We start from the raw sequence: 20005 nt of genomic DNA, 5'->3' as shown, positions 1-20005 counted from the left end.
GTGACATATCCTTACTGCAGTCATTTTCGTGGCTTATTGGGGTGGCTTTCAGTTAGTTATTTTTGGCAACCCATCCCGTGAGATTGAATGTCATTCCAGGTCATCTGTTCTGTTATATTTCTTCAAATCTGACTAACCCAGTTTCCTGCTTGCTAAGAATTCTATCTGATGGTGTTTGCATGTTTAGGTGAAAATACATATAATATCCCATTTGGAACACTGACAAGTAAAAATTGTTTTAATTTGTAAATATATTTGTATTTATTTTTTCTAAATCTGAGTGGGTGGGCCTGGCTACGGAGTGGCCAGTCCGCCCCTGTTTGTTTATCTTATGTAAACAAGAAACGCACTGTTGTCAGCAGTGACTTACATTAAGTCTGGACTGGAGTCTGTGACACAACTCTGTGTCAACTGAACAGTCAAGACTGCCCCTGTCGGTGATTTTAATACTGTCCTACACCATTTCCCGGAAAAGCGCAACTCGACTACCATTTATTCTTTAGGGCTTGCCCTCGCCTGAACTTTGGCTGTTGTTTGATGCTTTGCGGGATATAGTTGCATCAATTACTGAATAGGACACTAACCCTCTGGTTGCATTTGGTTTACTTATGCTATAAAATAGTGCAATCTTATTCTCTAATTATGTGTCATTATTTAGGATTTGGGCTGCATTAAATTAAACGACGGAAATACGTGTGGAATGATTACTTCACTGAACCAAGATATTGTAAAATGAAACGTCATGATACTGCTACGTGCAGCATCATGCAATATATGCGTTTATTGGGTCTGCTCAAGACTTCCTCGTTACGCCTTCTCTCACAACAGCATGGTTTCTCGGAAATCATGTTGCCTGAAGTTTGAGCGCGCCTGCATTGAGGTGCCTCAGCGCAGATGCCGACTGCTGCCAAAACTGCCCCCCCACCAATGAAGTGTGTGCATGAAACTGTATTAGGGAAATCCCACCCACTTTATATAAAAAAAAACGTTTCCTTGAGCAGACTGTACACACTGCCATTGAAGACCAGAGTGGATATTAACATTACAAGGAATCACAGAGGAATAACATCCCGCTCCATCTTCACTAAAGGGAATACCTGCTTTTATGCTCAATTACAAATCACTGGGATTAAGCGACATCATATTGCAGCTGTAAGTTATTTTATTTTATTATTGCATGCACAAGGCTACGTGGAAACGTTTGTACATATTTACAGCAGATATACTTGTAATTTATAGTATAGGCTATTTTCTATTCAATTGACTGGGATTTGGTTTTCCATGTGTGCAGCAGCGTGCGTTGTCATTGGGCATATATATCCCACATATTTTGACAGATTTTATTTACACTGACAGGAGGCTAGAACTCGAGGTGCGCTCATTTGTGAATTTAACGAGAAGTGGAACAATGCAGTTATAATTAATGCAACATTGCACTAGTATATTTATGACTTTTTAAAAGTTCTAGTTAAAATATAAAGTTGCAAGTTTTAGTAGGTCAAGGTTGCAACACTAATTTAGAGGCACTGTAATGCATTGGTCAAAATATGCATGCGCTTGTTCAGTGCACGACTAAAGTTTGCGTGGTTGAATACGTCTGTTAGTTCTTTTGAAGAGCTTCTAAAGAACCCGCTCCCTTTAACCTCGAATGCAACATAAATAGCGATATAGCATCAGGTGGTGGAAAAAGTACCCAATTGTCATACTTGAGTAAAAGTAAAGATCCCTTAATATAAAATGACCCAAGTAAAAGTGAGTCACCCAGTAAAATACTACTTGAGTAAAAGTCTAAAAGTATTTGGTTTTAAATATACTTAAATATCAAAAGTAAATGTAATTGATCAAATATACTTAAGTATCAAAAGTAAAAGTACAAGTATAAATCATTTCAAATTCCTTATTTTAAGCAAACCAGATGGCACCATTTTCTTGTTTTTATTTATTTATTTATGAATAGCCAGGGGCACACTCCAACACTCATTCACATAATTTACAAATGTGTTTAGTGAGTCTGCCAGGTCAGAGACAGTAGGGATGATCAGGGATCATGTTCTCTTGATAAATGTGTGAATTTGACAATTTTCCTGTCCTGCTAAGCGTTCAAAATCGAACAGGGAAAATGTATGGAGTAAAAAGTACATTATTTTCTTAAGAAATGTAGTGAAGTAAAAGTAAAAGTAGTGAAAAATATAAATATTAAAGATACCCCATAAAACGACTTAAGTACTACTTTAAAGTATTTTTACTCAAGTACTTTACACCACTGTATAGCATAACCTTTCAGCTGCTTGAATAAGATAATTAGAACACTTTTAAATAATTTCAATGTAGTTCTAAAATGCACATTATAGACATACTAGAAGTACTGCTCTCTTTAACTGATTTGCACAGATTTCCAGTAATTTGCCAGTTGTTGGCAATGGTCATAGTCGCTACATCACACTTCCTGGTCATGAACTTCACTGAGCGCACTAAACATCTGCACTAACTGAGCAGGGTAGTGGGTGGGAGTGACATGCTTGTACATCTAAATACCATGTGTTTAAAACTAAGCTTATCTCTTCTCCTTGATCTCCCAGGAACCATGCCTGTGTCTAGGATGAGAATGAGGCCTTGGCTGGAGGATAAGATTGAGTCCAACTCCATCAGTGGATTGGTGTGGGTGGACAAGGTAATACTTTCCTGCTCGTCAAACTCATCTAATGCTTTTTTTAGACAATACTCCCTGAAACACTGCAGTGGGACACTGTCATTTTAAGAAGAGTACTCAGTCGAGACATTGACAACTCAAAACAGATTTAGTACTATTACCCATGAACAGGACTACTCAAAACTAGGCATGTACAGGAGAAGCTGGGGTGAGAGAAAGGAGGCGCTAATTTGAAACCCATTTCTTTGTGGTTTTGTCCAGGACAAGAAGATTTTCTCCATCCCATGGAAGCATGCTGCACTTCACGGATGGGACCTGAACAAGGATGCCTGTCTATTCAAGCAATGGGCCATGCACACAGGTGAGAAAATGACACGTACCTAGACTACCTACTGTGGAATAGCCCCTCTCATAATAATGGACTTTCACCTAGATTAACAATATGCACTTCAGCACCTCAGGGTTTTTCAATATAATTTCTGCATCGTAATAACAATGATATTACTTGTCTGTTGATGCAGGGAAATTCATACAAGGCGAGACTACACCAGACCCTAAGACATGGAAGCTTAATTTCCGCAATGCAATGAACTCCCTTCTTGACATCAAGGAGGTGAAAGACAAGAGCATCAACAGAGGGTCTGGAGCGGTGCGCGTTTACAGAATGCTGAACGTCTGCACAAAGCCAAATAACAAGAGGTCAAAAGCAAAGGATGCAAAGAATAACAACAAGGTAAGGTTATATTACTTTTGAACTGCAACCCTCTTTAGAATCCCTTTATCATCACATGTAGTACTGTTTTCCCTCTGCTGAATAAAGACCGGTGCATGTGTATTTAGCTGGCTGTATAAAGACCAGTGTCAACAGAGATGAATATTACAATCTTATTTCATGTTTTGCTGTTTTCTCTTCTAGGGGTTAAACATCAAGACAGAGGAAATGGACTACAGTGAAACCCATTGCCCAGAGGACCGCAACACCAACACACACCTGCAGGATAGAACGACACAGGAGAGGACAGTCGACAGCACAGTCGACAGCACATACAACCTAGGTGAGACCATCACAGCAGCGTCATATCTTGATGGCTCTGTCAATGATTACCAGACTCTAATATACAAATGCTGCAGAATTTACATTAAACATTGTCCCAACAAAAGAAACAAAGGACAAGAGACTTTACAACGTACGACCCTGATGTTACAGACTTTCCCACCTCTGTGGAAATAGGCCCAGACAGCACCAATGCTGATGTTCCAGACTTTTCCACCTCTGTGGAAATATACCCAGAAGGCACCAACGAATACTACCCGTCTTTCCAAGTGTCACCGGATCACTCCACAGGTAAGATTAAGCTTGCTTGATGCTTGGGTTTGATTAAACTCTTTGTGTTTCAGTGTTGGCTGCAAATATAATTGAGGTTTGCGCAATGCTCATGTCAATTTTCCTTCTTCAACTTTACAGACTATGAAGACAGTCTAGATATGAATGAAGAAACCCTTATTGAGGTAAGTTTGTCTCTACCAGTACACGTTCAGTGTGCTTTTTTCATTATCAGGAATACCCATGTTTACCAGATATTCTGCATTGAATACTAAAAATTATAACACAGTTAAACCAAGCAAAAATGCAACCAGGCTTATCCCCTGTGTTTTGCTCTTTCAGATTGCAAAGCATTGGGAGCAATTGGAACAATTGGAGCAATTGGAGCAGCAAGACAGTGTAAACATCAAGGGTTTCCTGAGCAATGAAGTAGCCACAGCAGAGTCATACAACACAGCAGAGTCTAACCACAGTCCAGAGAGCCAATGGAGTGATAACTCAGGTAAATTATGCTAGAGGGAATCAGGCTGTTTGTTATACTGTACTATTCAACAGCAGGATTTCATCATGTCTGCATGTATTGTCTTTGTGTAACATTTGCTAGTCAAAATTAAAGACTACAACAGGAAAATAAAACTCTGATGGAATCCAAGGGCCTTTAGAAACAGATTTGTAAAAATAAAATAAAAATGAAAAACGTTCATTTGTAAAACGCTGAGTCAGACGATTGAGGAACGTATTTCAGTCAATACTATTTCCTTCTCATTTGCATAAGGTGTGAAACATGATAATGCATGTAAGGTAAACAGATGGCAGGGACAAGAACTGAATGATCACACCGGAGCCTAAATTTACCTATTTTATTTTTTCATTACATCAAAATCCTCTAACAAGGCTGCTCTCAACATTGCACAACATAAGAGGTAATCTGTAACTTCATTCAGCTGTGTTTCTCTTGCATTACTGACCGGCTTTGTTTTGTTTTGTTTGTCTTATAGGGTCAGAAATAGAGCTGCAGTTATACACAGAACTGAGCCCAGGACAACCAATGGCTGAAGATCTCCTCTCTTACACCGACCACTGGGCCTTGAACAACACACTGAACAACAGCACGACCAGTTATCTCCAACAGATCTCCCGCTCACTCTGAGCCCTGCCTGGATCTCCTGCCCACTCTGAGCCCAGCCTGCTCTTTCTCAGACACTGTTCAGAAACAAAATACTTTACTCTGACTCTACAGTCTCAAAGACTTCTTCTTTATTGCGTGACCTCTGAACCTTAAGCTACACCATGTTTGCCATTTGACCTCTGCTGCTCTGTGACAGTTGGAGGATCTCTGAAGTAATATAGCATTTTTTTACAGGACAGAAGACATTTTTACCAAGTGTCATGCTCTCTACTCTGTTTCTGTCTTTGTTAAATCGTTGTGCTCATAGCTGTATTGTTAATTTACAAGATCCATAGTTGTAATGAGGGCACCTATCCCGTTGCCAGGACAACACATAAACTCTCCACCTGGGTGAGCAATGCTATCAGATTTTTCTGTTTTACTGTGAATTTTCTTAAATGTAATTTACACTTGTATATACCCAGGATGATAATAATTCATAACAAACTATTATAAAAAAATGTCTGTTCATTTGGTGAAAGGTCTTAAAGATGTGTTGTTTTGTGTATTGAATCTGTAAATACTGTATTTGTATTGAATATTTGTGTCGCGATTTGTTTTATACAAAATAAATAAAATACCAACTTATTTTGTAGTGCATATAGTATAATATACTTATTATCTAATACTACTTATATCTGCCATGACAAAGAGGACAGACTTTTAGAGAGGTTTTGATGAGCCTGTTTGACCTGATTTGTTAGTTAGCAGCACTGCAGTGACAACAGCCTGGTGCAAGGTCATAGTAACATTACAGTGTATTAATCGTAATATCAATCATATACATTTGAAATAACATTTTCTTGGAAACAGATTAGTTTTAAAGGGAGTCTCTTAGTGGCAGTCATCAAAGTGGCAGGGCTTTTAACTGACATTGAAAGGGTTTATTTTAATGGTGAAGGTCACTTAACACAGCATTGTGTGTATATATCACATGATTAATCCTAGCTGTTGTAAACTACTTTCATCAATACATTAGAGAGGAATTACATTCTCAGACTCAAGCCTATTAAACACTGTTGAATACTGATGCACATTTTTTTCATGTCAGGTTTGTTACATTCTAGAAAAGGTTAACAAATATGGCCATATGGAGTTTGAGATATATTCCTCACAAGTCGGGAGAGACGGGAGAGGTTGTGTTTTCTCTAGCAGGAGGTAAGCTTGGCTTCTTATATGGTGTTGAGTAAAGCTTAAACCATGTATTTAGATTGTAGGTAGGTATTGTAGTTAGGTATTATAGGTAGTTTACTCAGGTAGTTATTGTAGGTTATTGTAGGTAATTATTGTAGGTAAGGACTGTATTCGGCGGACCCCGGCGAAGCACGAGGCTAGCTTACCCACTACTTGGACCAACAAAGCTAGCTAGCTAGCTAGCGGGTAGCTACTGGTAACTTTTAGCAACTGTGGTTAGTTGTTTCCAATGTTATTTCACGCTTAAGAGTACCTGTGTTTGAGCCAGCTAGCTGCCACCATTCAGCTGTTTTTCTAACCTCATTATCATTAATGTTAGGTGGTTGGTAGCTGCTGTACTTAATTACGGCTACTGATTGCAGTCTGCCAGTTTGGCTTTATACATAGCTTGGGCTTTGTCGAGTAAGGCTTAAACTATGTATTTAGATTGTAGTTAGGTATTATAGGTAGGCATCGTGGGCTGTATATTATTAAGTAGTATAGGTAGGCATCGTGGGCTGTTGTGGGTAGTTGTTGTGTAGTTATTGTAGGTTACTTTGTATTCGGCGGTGCCGGTGTAGCACGGCTAGCTAGCTAACTCACCTCCTGGATTAGCTGGCGAGTAGCTATTAGCAACGGTAGCAACTAAAAACAATATCCTTTTAGCCAGCTACATTCGTTCGCAGCGACGCCGTTTTTCAAACAAAGTCAACAAAGCAGCCATTGCTAGCTAGCCAACACTACCAGCTGGCTGTAATGTAGTAGCTAAATACAATATCTTTGTGCTAGCTACCCAACATTTAATCATTGCTGCGTTATGAAAGGTAAGCTTGGCTTCTTATATGGTGTTGAGTAAAGCTTAAACCATGTATTTAGATTGTAGGTAGGTATTGTAGTTTGGTATTATAGGTAGCTTACTCAGGTAGTTGTTGTAGGTTATTGTAGGTAATTATTGTAGGTAAGGACTGTATTCGGCGGACCCCGGCGAAGCACGAGGCTAGCTTACCCACTACTTGGACCAACAAAGCTAGCTAGCTAGCTAGCGGGTAGCTACTGGTAACTTTTAGCAACTGTGGTTAGTTGTTTCCAATGTTATTTCATGCTTAAGAGTACCTGTGATTGAGCCAGCTAGCTGCCACCATTCAGCTGTTTCTCTAACCTCATTATCCGAGGCATTAACGTTAGGTGGTTGGTAGCTGCTGTACTTAATTACAGCTACTGATAACAGTCTGCTGTAGTTTACAACAATTCTAATTTCTAAAGTGGAAGTTGGGAGAGTTTTATTCGGGTGGTTCAGTGAAACAATTATAGTTTCTGAGGTGGAAGTTGGGAGAGTTATATATTTTTTTTGGTGAGGGAGGCCTGCTCTCTCCTTTCCCCAGATGTTTAGTTCATTTCATTCCGATCTCCTCTGCATTATTGTAGCCATCTGCTGCAGCCTGTCAACTATGCCTCTGCCTATCCCTGTTCTCTCCTCTCCGCACAGGCTACACAAACGCCTCACACCGCGTGGCTGCTGCCTCTCTAACCTGGTGGTCCCTGCACGCACCACACCTGGAGTTCCAGGTCTCAGGCAGCCTCTGGAACTGCCGTTCTGCCGCCAACAAGGCTGACTTCATCCCAGCCTATGCTACCCTCCAGTCCCTCGACTTCCTGGCGCTGACGGAAACATGGATTACCACTGAAAACACTGCTACTCCTACTGCTCTCTCTCCTCGTCTGACCATGTGTTCTCGCATACCCCGAGAGCATCTGGTCAGAGGGGTGGTGGCACAGGAATCCTCATCTCTCCCAAGTGGTCATTCTCAATTTTTCCCCTAACCCATCTGTCCATCTCCTCATTTGAATTCCACGCTGTCACAGTCACTAGCCCATTTAAGCTTAATATCCTTGTCATCTATCGCCCTCCAGGTTACCTCGGAGAGTTCATCAATGAGCTTGACGCCTTGATAAGTTCCTTTCCTGAGGATGGCTCACCCTTCACAGTTTTGGGGGATTTCAACCTTCCTACGTCTACATTTGACTCATTTCTCTCTGCCTCCTTCTTTCCACTCCTCTCCTCTTTTGACCTCACCCTCTCACCGTCCCCCCCTACTCACAAGGCAGGCAATACGCTTGACTTCATCTTTACTAGATGTTGCTCTTCTACTAATCTCACTGCAACTCCCCTCCATGTCTCCGACCACTACTTTGTATCCTTTTCTCTCTCGCTCTCCTCCAACACTACTCACTCTGCCCCTACACATATGGTAACGCGCCGCCGCAACCTTCGCTCTCTCTCTCCCACTACTCTCTCCTCTTCCATCCTATCATCTCTTCCCTCTGCTCAATCCTTCTCCCTCCAATCTCCTGATTCTGCCTCCTCAACCCTCCTCTCCTCCCTTTCTGCATCCTTTGACTCCCTGTGTCCCCTATCCTCTCGGCCGGCTCGGTCCTCCCCTCCAGCTCCGTGGCTTGATGACTCATTGCGAGCTCACAGAACAGAGCTCCGGGCAGCTGAACGGAAATGGAAGAAAACTAAACTCCCTGCCGACCTGGCATCTTTTCACTCCCTCCTCTCTACATTTTCTTCATCTGTTTCTGCTGCTAAGGCCACTTTCTACCACTCTAAATTCCAAGCATCTGCCTCTAACCCTAGGAAGCTCTTTGCCACATTCTCCTCACTGCTGAATCCTCCCCCCTCCTCCCTCTCTGTGGATGACTTTGTCAACCACTTTGAAAAGAAGGTTGACGACATCCGATCCTCGTTTGTTAAGTCTAATGACACTGCTGGTCCTGCTCACACTGCCCTACCCTATGCTTTGACTTCTTTCTCCCCTCTCTCTCCAGATAAAATCTTGCGACTAGTGACTGCAGGCCGCCCAACAACCTGCCCGCTTGACCCCATCCCCTCCTCTCTTCTCCAGACCATCTCCGGTGACCTTCTCCCCTACCTCACCTCGCTGATCAACTCATCCTTGACCGCTGGCCATGTCCCTTCCGTCTTCAAGAGAGCGAGAGTTGCACCCCCTTCTCAAAAAACCAACACTCGATCCCACTGATGTCAACAACTACAGACCAGTATCCCTTCTTTCTTTTCTTTCCAAAACTATTGAGCGTGCCGTCTTTAGCCAACTCTCTTGCTATCTCTCTCAGAATGACCTTCTTGATCCAAACCAGTCAGGTTTCAGGACTGGTCATTCAACTGAGACTGCTCTTCTATGTGTCACGGAGGCTCTCCGCACTGCTAAAGCTAACTCTCTCTCCTCTGCTCTTGTCCTTCTAGACCTGTCTGCTGCCTTTGATACTGTGAACCATCAGATCCTCCTCTCCACCCTCTCCGAGCTGGGCATCTCCCGGCGCGGCTCACTCCTGGATTGCGTCCCTACCTGACCGGTCGCTCCTACCAAGTGGCGTGGCGAGAAGCTGTCTCCGCACCACGTGCTCTCACCACTGGTGTCCCCCAGGGCTCAGTTCTAGGCCCTCTCCTTTTCTCCCTATACACCAAGTCACTTGGCTCTGTCATATCCTCACATGGCCTCTCCTATCATTGCTACGCTGACGATACACAACTAATCTTCTCCTTTCCCCCTTCTGATAACCAGGTGGCGAATCGCATCTCTGCATGTCTGGCCGACATATCAGTATGGATGACGGATCACCACCTCAAGCTGAACCCTGGCAAGACGGAGCTGCTCTTCCTCCCAGGGAAGGACTGCCCGTTCCATGATCTCGCCATCACGGTTGACAACTCCGTTGTGTCCTCCTCCCAGAGTGCGAAGAGCCTTGGCGTGACCCTGGACAACACCCTGTTGTTCTCCGCTAACATCAAGGCGGTGACCCGATCCTGCAGGTTCATGCTCTACAACATTCGGAGAGTACGACCCTGCCTTACACAGGAAGCGGCACAGGTCCTAATCCAGGCACTTGTCATCTCCCGTCTGGATTACTGCAACTCGCTGTTGGCTGGGCTCCCTGCCTGTGCCATTAAACCCCTACAACTCATCCAGAATGCCGCAGCCCGCCTGGTGTTCAACCTTCCCAAGTTCTCTCACGTCACCCCCCTCCTCCGCACACTCCACTGGCTTCCAGTTGAAGCTCGCATCCGTTACAAGACCATGGTGCTTGCCTATGGAGCAGTGAGGGGAACGGCACCTCCGTACCTTCAGGCTCTGATCAGTCCCTACACCCAAACGAGGGCATTGCGTTCATCCACCTCTGGCCTGCTGGCTCCCCTTCCTCTGCGGAAGCATAGTTCCCGCTCAGCCCAGTCAAAACTGTTCGCTGCTCTGGCACCCCAATGGTGGAACAAGCTCCCTCACGACGCCAGGACAGCGGAGTCACTCACCACCTTCCGGAGACATTTGAAACCCCACCTCTTTAAGGAACACCTGGGATAGGATAAAGTAATCCTGCTAAATGACGTAAATGTGCCCTTGAGCAAGGCACTTAACCCTAATTGCTCCTGTAAGTCGCTCTGGATAAGAGCGTCTGCTAAATGACTAAAATGTAAATGTAAATGTAAGTTGTGACCTGAACAGACTACTTGACAATTATTGGAAACCTTTCAGAGCAATCACGATACGCATGCCAGGGCAGGGTTTTTCCAGGTAATAGGCTATACATCAGCAGTCTTGGCCTAAATACCGAACCTTCCCTTATCATCTGACCAAGAAGTGTTCAGTATCTAGTGGATCTTCCACAATCCTCAGGGGGGTTTCTACTAGATAACACAGCCACAATGTCAAAATTGGCACAAAAAAATATTAGTCTTAATTTCAGGTTAGGGTTAGGCAGAAGGTTAGCAGTGTGGTTAAGATTAGGGTTGATGTTAGGGTTAGGTTTAAAATCAGATTTGAAGAAGAGACATTGTAGAAATGGGTGGGGTTTAGCCATAATTATGACTTTATGGCTGTGTTAACTAGTGACGACAACTCAGGGGAACTTTTCAAACATTTGTCCCAGACACCTGCTCTCTCCGCTAGCAAAATGTTACACTAACCAAACTCCACCACTGTATCTGAGAGGGAGAAGCATTCCTTCCTTAATTACCTCGTACCCCTGCACATCGACTCGGTACTGGTACTCCCTTTATATAGCCTCATTAGTGTTATTCATTATTCACTGTGTATTTATTCCTCGTGTCACTATTTCTATTTTTTTATTTAATTTTGTACCTTTATCTTTAACTTTGCATTGTTGGAAAATGACCTCTAAGGGCATTTCACTGTTAGTCTACACCTGTTGTTTATGAAGAATGTGACAAATTCAAATTGATTTAATTTAAAGAACTAGCAAAATCGATAACAGTAGCTCATACTAAACATTAATTGCTTCCAAAAAGCAAAGTACATGTACTGCTTCTAATTGACAGAGACTTGACTGCACATGAAATGTGCACAGAGCCGTAACCAGGGTTTAAGACATTATCACTTTGGCTGCTGTAGGTTCATTCACCTCAGTCTATCTACAAACACATAGGCTATGAGCTATACAATTGTACTGTTATACCACTGAAAGGGGGGAAATATGAGAAATGATTCACACTGACACGTAGCATCAGCGACTGTTCATTCAATTATAATGATGAATTGCATAAAATCCCCAACTCTTTAAATAGATCTCTTTTCTTAAATTACATAGCATTCACATTTGTATTCCTAGGCATTACTAATCAAGCTCCGCACGAACAGACATCAATGGAGCACACAGATGATCGTATTATCACATTCACATTAATTAGAATAATACTTACGATTCTGTATTAATATCAGTGATGTAGTAGTAAAAACAAAAAGTGGGTAATGGGTAAACTATAAACTCCAGTGGGCGATCGAGATAACACGAACAAACACCAATATAAACGAAAACGTAGGACATTTTTAGAACTGTATTTTTTGCATTTTGATTGCATTTTAATGTAGGCCTATAGGGAAGATAGGCCATGTACAGATTGAAACCTATCTTATATTTTAAAGTTCCTAACTTGTTTGAAGAGATTAGTACATTTCTTCTCAGGAGACCCCATATGGGGCCCCGACCCCAAGTTTGGGATTGTCACTAGTTACCACAGCCACAAGGTCAAAATTGGTTCATGAGAGCCAGTTTCATCATAGCGCTTGATGGTTTTTGCGACTGCACTTGAAGAAACGTTCAAAGTTCTTGAAATGTTCCATATTGACTGACCTTCATGTCTTAAAGTAATGACGGACTGTCGTTTCTCTTTGCTTATTTGAGCTGTGCTTGCCATAATATGGACTTGGTCTTTTACCAAATAGGGATATCTTCTGTATACCCCCCCTACCTTGTCACAACACAACATATTGGCTCAAACGCATTAAGAAGGAAAGAAATTCCACAAATTAACTTTTAAGAAGGCACACCTGTTAATTGAAATGCATTCCGACTACCTCATGAAGCTGGTTGAGAGAATGCCAAGAGTTTTCAAAGCTGTCATCAAGGCAACGGGTGGCTATTTGAAGAATCTAAAAAAATATATATATATTTTGATATGTTTAACACTTTTTTGGTTACTACATGATTCCATATGTGTTATTTCATAATTTTGATGTCTTCACTATTATTCTACAATGTAAAAAATAATAAAAATAAAGAAAAACCCTTGAATGAGTAGGTGTGTCCAAACTTTTGACTGGTAGTGTACGTTGGAGGCGGATTATGGTAGAGAACTTAGCATTTACATTTTCTGGCAACAGCTCTGGTGGACATTTCTGCAGTCAGCATGCCAATAGCACGCTCCCTCAATACTAGAGACATCTGAGGCATTGTGTTGTGTGACAAAACTGCCAATTATAGAGTGGCCTTGTATTGTCCCCAGCAGAAGGTGCACCTGTGTAATGATCTTGCTGTTTAATCAGCTTCTTGATATGCCACACCTGTCAGGTGAATGGATTATCTTGGCAAAGAAGAAATGCTCACTAACAAGGATGTAAACACATTAGTGCACAAAAGTTGAGAGAAATACGTTTTTTGTGCGTATGGAAAAATTCTGGGATCTGATTTCAGCTCATAAAACATGGGACCAACACTTTACATGTTGCGTTTATATTTGTGTTCAGTATATATATCCTCAAAAAAATAAAGGGAACACTAAAATAACACATCCTAGATCGGAATGAATGAAATAATCTTATTAAATACTTTTTTCTTTACATAGTTGAATGTGCTGACAACAAAATCACACAACAATTATCAATGGAAATCAAATTTATCAACCCATGGAGGTCTGGATTTGGAGTCACCCTCAAAATTAAAGTGGAAAACCACACTACAGGCTGATCCAACTTTGATGTAATGTCCTTAAAACAAGTCAAAATGAGGCTCAGTAGTGTGTGTGGCCTCCACGTGCCTGTATGACCTCCCTACAACGCCTGGGCATGCTCCTGATGAGGTGGCGGATGGTCTCCTGAGGGATCTCCTCCCAGACCTGGACTAAAGCATCCGCCAACTCCTGGACAGTCTGTGGTGCAACGTGGCGTTGGTGGATGGAGCGAGACAAGATGTCCCAAATGTGCTCAATTGGATTCAGGTCTGGGGAACGGGCGGGCCAGTCCATAGCATCAATGCCTTCCTCTTGTAGGAACTGCTGACACACTCCAGCCACATGAGGTCTAGCATTGTCTTGCATTAGGAGGAACCCAGGGCCAACCGCACCAGCATATGGTCTCACAAGGGGTCTGAGGATCTCATCTCGGTACCTAATGGCAGTCAGGCTACCTCTGGCGAGCACATGGAGGGCTGTGCGGCCCCCCAAAGAAATGCCACCCCACACAATGACTGACCCACCGCCAAACTGGTCCTGCTGGAGGATGTTGCAGGCAGCAGAACGTTCTCCACGGCGTCTCCAGACTCTGTCACGTCTGTCACATGCTCAGTGTGAACCTGTTTTCATCTGTGAAGAGCACAGGGCGCCAGTGGCGAATTGCCAATCTTGGTGTTCTCTGGCAAATGCCAAACGTCCTGCACGGTGTTGGGCTGTAAGCACAACCCCCACCTGTGGATGTCGGGCCCTCATACCACCCTCATGGAGTCTGTTTCTGACCGTTTGAGCAGACACATGCACATTTGTGGCCTGCTGGAGGTCATTTTGCAGGGCTCTGGCAGTGCTCCTCCTGCTCCTCCTTGCACAAAGGCGGAGGTAGCAGACCTGCTGCTGGGTTGTTGCCCTCCTACGGCCTCCTCCACGTCTCCTGATGTACTGGCCTGTCTCCTGGTAGCGCCTCCATGCTCTGGACACTACGCTGACAGACACAGCAAACCTTCTTGCCACAGCTCGCATTGATGTGCCATCCTGGATGAGCTGCACTACCTGAGCCACTTGTGTGGGTTGTAGACTCCGTCTCATGCTACCACTAGAGTGAAAGCACCGCCAGCATTCAAAAGTGACCAAAACATCAGCCAGGAAGCATAGGAACTGAGAAGTGGTCTGTGGTCACCACCTGCAAACCAGTCCTTTATTGGGGGTGTCTTGCTAATTGCCTATAATTTCCACCTGTTGTCTATTCCATTTGCACAACAGCATGTGACATTTATTGTCAATCAGTGTTGCTTCCTATGTGGACAGTTTGATTTCACAGAAGTGTGATTGACTTGGAGTTACATTGTGTTGTTTAAGTGTTCCCTTTATTTTTTTGAGCAGTGTTATATATATATATATATATATATATATATATATATATATATATATATATATATATACAGTATATATACGGTGCCTTCAGAAAGTAAAGTTAGAAGTATTCAGGCCCCTTGACTTTTTCCGTTATAGCCTTGTTCTAAAATTGATTAAATTGCTTTTTTCCCTCATCACTCTACACACAATAGCCCATATTGACAAAGCAAAAACTGCATTTTTAGAATTTTTTGCTAATTTATTAAAAATAAAAAACAGAAATATCACATTTATATAAGTATTCAGACGCTTTACTCAGTACTTTGTTGAATCACCTTGGCAGTGATTACAGCATAGAGTCTTCTTGGGTATGACGCTACAAGCTTGGCACACCTGTATTTGGGGTGTTTCTTCCATTCTTCTGTGCAGATCCTCTCAAGCTCTGTCAGGTTGGATGGGAAGCGTTGCTGCACAGCAATTTCCAGGTCTCTCCAGAGATATTAGATTGGGTTCAAATCCGGGATCTGGCTGGGCCACTCAAGGACATTCAGAGACTTGTCCCAAAGCCAGTCCTGCGTTGTCTTGGCTGTGTGCTTAGGGTCGTTGTCCAGTTGGAAGGTGAACCTTCGCCCCAATCTGAGGTCCTGAGCGCTCTGGAGCAGGTTTTTATCAAGGATCTCTCTGTACTTTGCTCCGTTCATCTTTCCCTTGATCCTGACTAGTCTCCCAGTCCCTGCCGCTGAAAAACATCCCCATAGCATGATGCTGCCACCACCATGCTTCACCGTAGGCATGGTGCCAGGTTTCTTCCAGACGTGACGCTTGGCATTCAGGCCAAAGAGTTCAATCTTGGTTTCATCAGACCAGAGAATCTTGTTTCTCATGGTCTGAGAGTCCTTTAGGTGACTTTGGCAAACTCCAAGCGGGCTGTCATGTGCCTTTTACTGAGGAGTGGCTTCCGTCTGGCCACTCTACCATAAAGTCCTGATTGGTGGAGTGCTACAGAGATGGTTGTCCTTCTGGAAGGTTCACCCATCTCCACAGAGGAACTCTAGAGCTCTGTCAGAGTGACCATCGGGTTCTTGGTCACCTCCCTGACCAAGGCCCTTCTCCCCCGATTGCTCAGATTGGCCGGGCGGCCAGCTCTAGGAAGAGTCTTGGTGGTTCGAAACTTCTTCCATTTAAGAATGATGGAGGGCACTATGTTCTTAGGGACCTTCAATGTGCCTCGACACAATCCTGTCTCAGAGCTCTATGGACAATTTGTTCGACCTCATGGCTTGGTTTTTGCTCTGACACGCACTGTCAACTTTGGGACCTTATATAGACAGGTGTGTACCTTTCCAAATCATGTCCAATCAATTGAATTTACCACAGGTGAACTCCAATCAAGTTGTAGAAACATCTCAAAGATGATCAATGGAAATAGGATGCACCTGAGCACAATTTCCAGTCTCATAGCAAAGGGTCTAAATACTTATGTAAATAAGGTATTGCTGTTTTTTATTTTTAATACATTTGCATAAGTTTCTAAAAACCTGTTTTCGCTTTGTCATTATGGGGTATTGCTGGATAATTTGTATTTATTTAATCCATTTTAGAATAAGGCTGTAACGTAACAAAATGTGAAAAAAGTCAAGGGGTCTGAATACTTTCCGAAGGCAGTACACAATAAAGTAAATTACTGGTCAACATCTAAATATTGCTCCCAGCGTTGATCAAAGCTCAGAAAGCTTATATTATTGATCTGACTGAGTTGTAATTGCGCCTGCCTCTTTGCGAAGTAATGGAATCATGAACAGCGGTTTGATCGTTATGTTAGCCTGTGTAGGCTACTAAGTTCACATAATAACTTTGCTTTACAGAGAGAAGGCTACTGAGACAGACAATGACGTGGCACTCAGTGGTGAGGCTGAGGCAGGTTGCAATGCATGCAGGAGGAAGCAGTGGAGATGAAACAGAGAGAGAAAGGAAGCAAGCAGAGAGAGAGGTTCGTACAGTGGTTACCAAACTTGGGTCGTCACGAGTTATCATTGCCACAAAGTCATAATTATTGCTAAAACCTGCCTATTTCTACAATATCGCTTCTTAAAATCTGATTTTAAACCTAACCCTAAACCTTAACCCTCACCTTAACCACACTGTTAACCTTATGCCTAACCCTAACCTTAAATGAAGACTAATATTTTTTTTTGCCAATATTGACTTTGTGGATGTGGTAACTAGTGACAACCCCAAACTTGGGGTCGTGGCCCCATGTGGGGTCTCCTCAGAAAATCTGTACTAATCTTATCAAACAAGTGAGGAACTTAAAACAAAGAAGATGTTTAAATGTTTCATGGCTTATCTTACCTATAGGCCTACATTAAAATGCAATCAAAATGCAAACAATACCGTTTTAAAAATGTCATAAGTTTTTGTTTATATTGGTAGTCGATCACCCACTGGAGTTTATAGTTTATCCATTACCCATCTTTTTTTTTTTTTACCACTACATCACTGATATTAATACAGAATCGTAAGTATTCGAATAATTGATGTGAACGTGATAATACAATCATCTGTGTGCTCCATTGATGTCTGTTTGTGCGGAGCTTGATTAGTAATGCCTAGGAATACAAACGTGAATGCTATGTAATTTAAGAAAAGAGACATCTATTTAAAGAGTTGACTCTGGTCAGATTAGACTAAAATTGAGCTTTTTGGTCATCAAGGAAAACGCTATGTCTGGCGCAAACCCAACACCTCTCATCACCCCGAGAACACCATCCCCACAGTGAAGCATGGTGGTGGCAGCATCATGCTGTGGGGATGTTTTTCATCAGCAGGAACTGGGAAACTGGTCAGAATTGAAGGAATGATGGATGGTGCTAAATTCAGGGAATTCTTGAGGGAAACCTGTTTCAGTCTTCCAGAGATTTGAGACAAATGGACGGAGGTTCACCTTCCAGCAGGACAATGACCCTAAGCCTACTGCTAAAGCAACACTCGAGTGGTTTAAGGGGAAACATTTAAATATCATGAAATGTCTTAGTCAAAGCCCAGACCTCAATCCAATTGAGAATATGTGGTATGACTTAAAGATTGCTATACACCAGCAGAACCCATTCAACTTGAAGGAGCTGGAGCAGTTTTGCCTTGAAGAATGGGAAAAATCCCAGTGGCTAGATGTGCCAAGCTTATAGAGACATACCCCAAGAGACTTGCAGCTGTAATTGCTGCAAAAGGTGGCTCTACAAAGTATTGGCTTTGGGGGGGTGAATAGTTATTCACGCTCAAGTTTTCTGTTTTCTTGTCTTATTCCTTGTTTCTTTCACAAAAAAATATATTTAGCATCTTCAAAGTGGTAGGCATGTTGTGTAAATCAAATGATACAAACCCCCAAAAAGGCAACAAAATAGGAAAAATGCCAAGGAGGGTGAATACTTTCGCAAGCCACTGTCTTTCCCCCCTTTCAGGGGTATAACATTATAATTGTATAGCTAATAGGCTATGTGTTTGTAGATCGACTGAGGTGAATGAACCTACAGCAGCCAAGGTGATAATGGCTAGGGTCATTTTTGCTTGTTTTTGTTGTCCTCCAAATAGCATTGAAAAGTTTTTAAATTTGTATTTGTATTTATTAGGGATCCCCATTAGTTTCTGCCAAGGCAGCAGCTACTCTTCCTGTGGTCCAAACACATTAAGGCACTTACATTACATATAAAACAAAGATAAAACAGTACATCATATAACAGTATTACACTACTACATATCTACAATACAAAATGTATAATACCACCATACAACAATATTACAATGTACGTGTGTGTCGAGTGGGAGTGCAAGCGCTTGTGTGTGTGTCTCTTCACAGTCCCACGCTGTTCCATAAGGTGTATTTTTACTTGCTTTTTAAATCTGATTTTACTGCTTGCATCAGTTACCTGATGTGTTATAGAGTTCCATGTAGTCATGGCTCTATGTAGTACTGGACTTGGGGATTGTGAAGAGACCTCTGATGGAATGTCTTGTGGGGTAAGCATGGGTGTCCGAGCTGTGTGCTAGTAGTTTAAATAGACAGCTCGGTACATTCAGCTTGTCAACACTTCTTACAAAAACAAGTAGTGATGAAGTCAGTCTCTCCTCCACTTTTAGCCATGAGAGATTGACATGCATATCATTCATGTTAGCTCCCCGTGTACTTTTAAGGGCCAGCCGTGCTGCCCTGTTCTGAGCCAATTTTAATTTTCCTAAGTCCCTCTTTGTGGCACCTGACCACAATACTGAACAGTAGTCCAGGTGCGACAAAACTAGGGCCTGTAGGACCTGCCTTGTTGATAGTGTTGTTAAGAAGACAGAGCAGCGCTTTATTATGGACAGACTTCTCCCCATCTTAGCTACTGTTGTATAAATATGTTTTGACCATGACAGTTTACAATCCAGGGTTACTCCAAGCAGTTTAGTCACCTCAACTTGCTCAATTTCCACATTATTCATTACAAGATTTAGTTGAGGTTTAGGGTTTAGTGAATGATTTGTCCCAAATTCAATGCTTTTAGTTTTGGAAATATTTAGGACTAACTTATTCCTTGCCACTCATTCTGAAACTAACTGCAGCTCATTGTTAAGTGGTGCAGTCATTTCAGTCGCTGTAGTAGTTGACGTGTATAGTGTTGAGTCATCCGCATACATAGACACACTTGATTGGTAGGCTATTGGTCGGCTATTTGAGCCAGTAAAGGGGGCTTTACTATTCTTGGGTAGCGGAATGACTTTTGCTTCCCTCCAGGCCTAAGGGCACACACTTTCTAGTAGGCTTAAATTGAAGATATGGCAAATCGGAGTGGCAATATCGTCCGTAATTTTCCATCCAGGTTGTCAGATCCCAAAATGTTGTTTAGGGTGCTCCAAAGCTTTTTACTATCATTCTTTATATAAATTGTTTTTGTATCATAGTATAGTTTTTTTATTTGTTTTATTTAGTTTAGTCACATGATTTCTCAATTTGCAGTACGTTTGCCAAATCGGTTGTGCTGCCAGACTTATTTGCCATACCTTTTGCCTCATCCCTCTCAACCATACAATTATTCAATTCCTCAT

General features: G+C 42.3%; 2 protein-coding genes across 3 annotated transcripts in view; one reads left to right on the top strand and one right to left on the bottom strand.

Moving 5' to 3' along the window:
• Nucleotides 1-20005, bottom strand: part of LOC121579228 (long-chain-fatty-acid--CoA ligase 6-like) — a 140511-nt gene that overhangs the window by 82224 nt on the left and 38282 nt on the right. The gene's annotated exons all lie outside the window — the stretch shown is intronic.
• Nucleotides 1018-5730, top strand: LOC121579230 (interferon regulatory factor 1-like). Of its 2 annotated transcripts, none has more exons than XM_041893636.2 (9): nt 1018-1152; nt 2580-2671; nt 2912-3011; nt 3172-3383; nt 3567-3705; nt 3882-3995; nt 4116-4159; nt 4317-4476; nt 4973-5730. In XM_041893636.2, the coding sequence occupies exons 2-9, from the start codon at nt 2585-2587 to the stop codon at nt 5122-5124; spliced, it is 1008 nt and encodes a 335-aa protein (XP_041749570.2). In that variant the 5' UTR covers nt 1018-1152; nt 2580-2584; the 3' UTR covers nt 5125-5730. The 2 variants fall into 2 exon arrangements, with proteins under 2 accessions (XP_041749570.2, XP_041749569.2); XM_041893635.2 differs by having other exon boundaries at nt 3858-3995.

The sequence above is a fragment of the Coregonus clupeaformis genome, chromosome 13, assembly GCF_020615455.1.
Source record: "Coregonus clupeaformis isolate EN_2021a chromosome 13, ASM2061545v1, whole genome shotgun sequence".
Classification (NCBI taxonomy): Eukaryota; Metazoa; Chordata; class Actinopteri; order Salmoniformes; family Salmonidae; genus Coregonus; species Coregonus clupeaformis.
The sequence above is the reverse complement of the archived record's forward strand: the minus strand, read 5'-3'. Positions and strand labels throughout refer to the sequence as shown.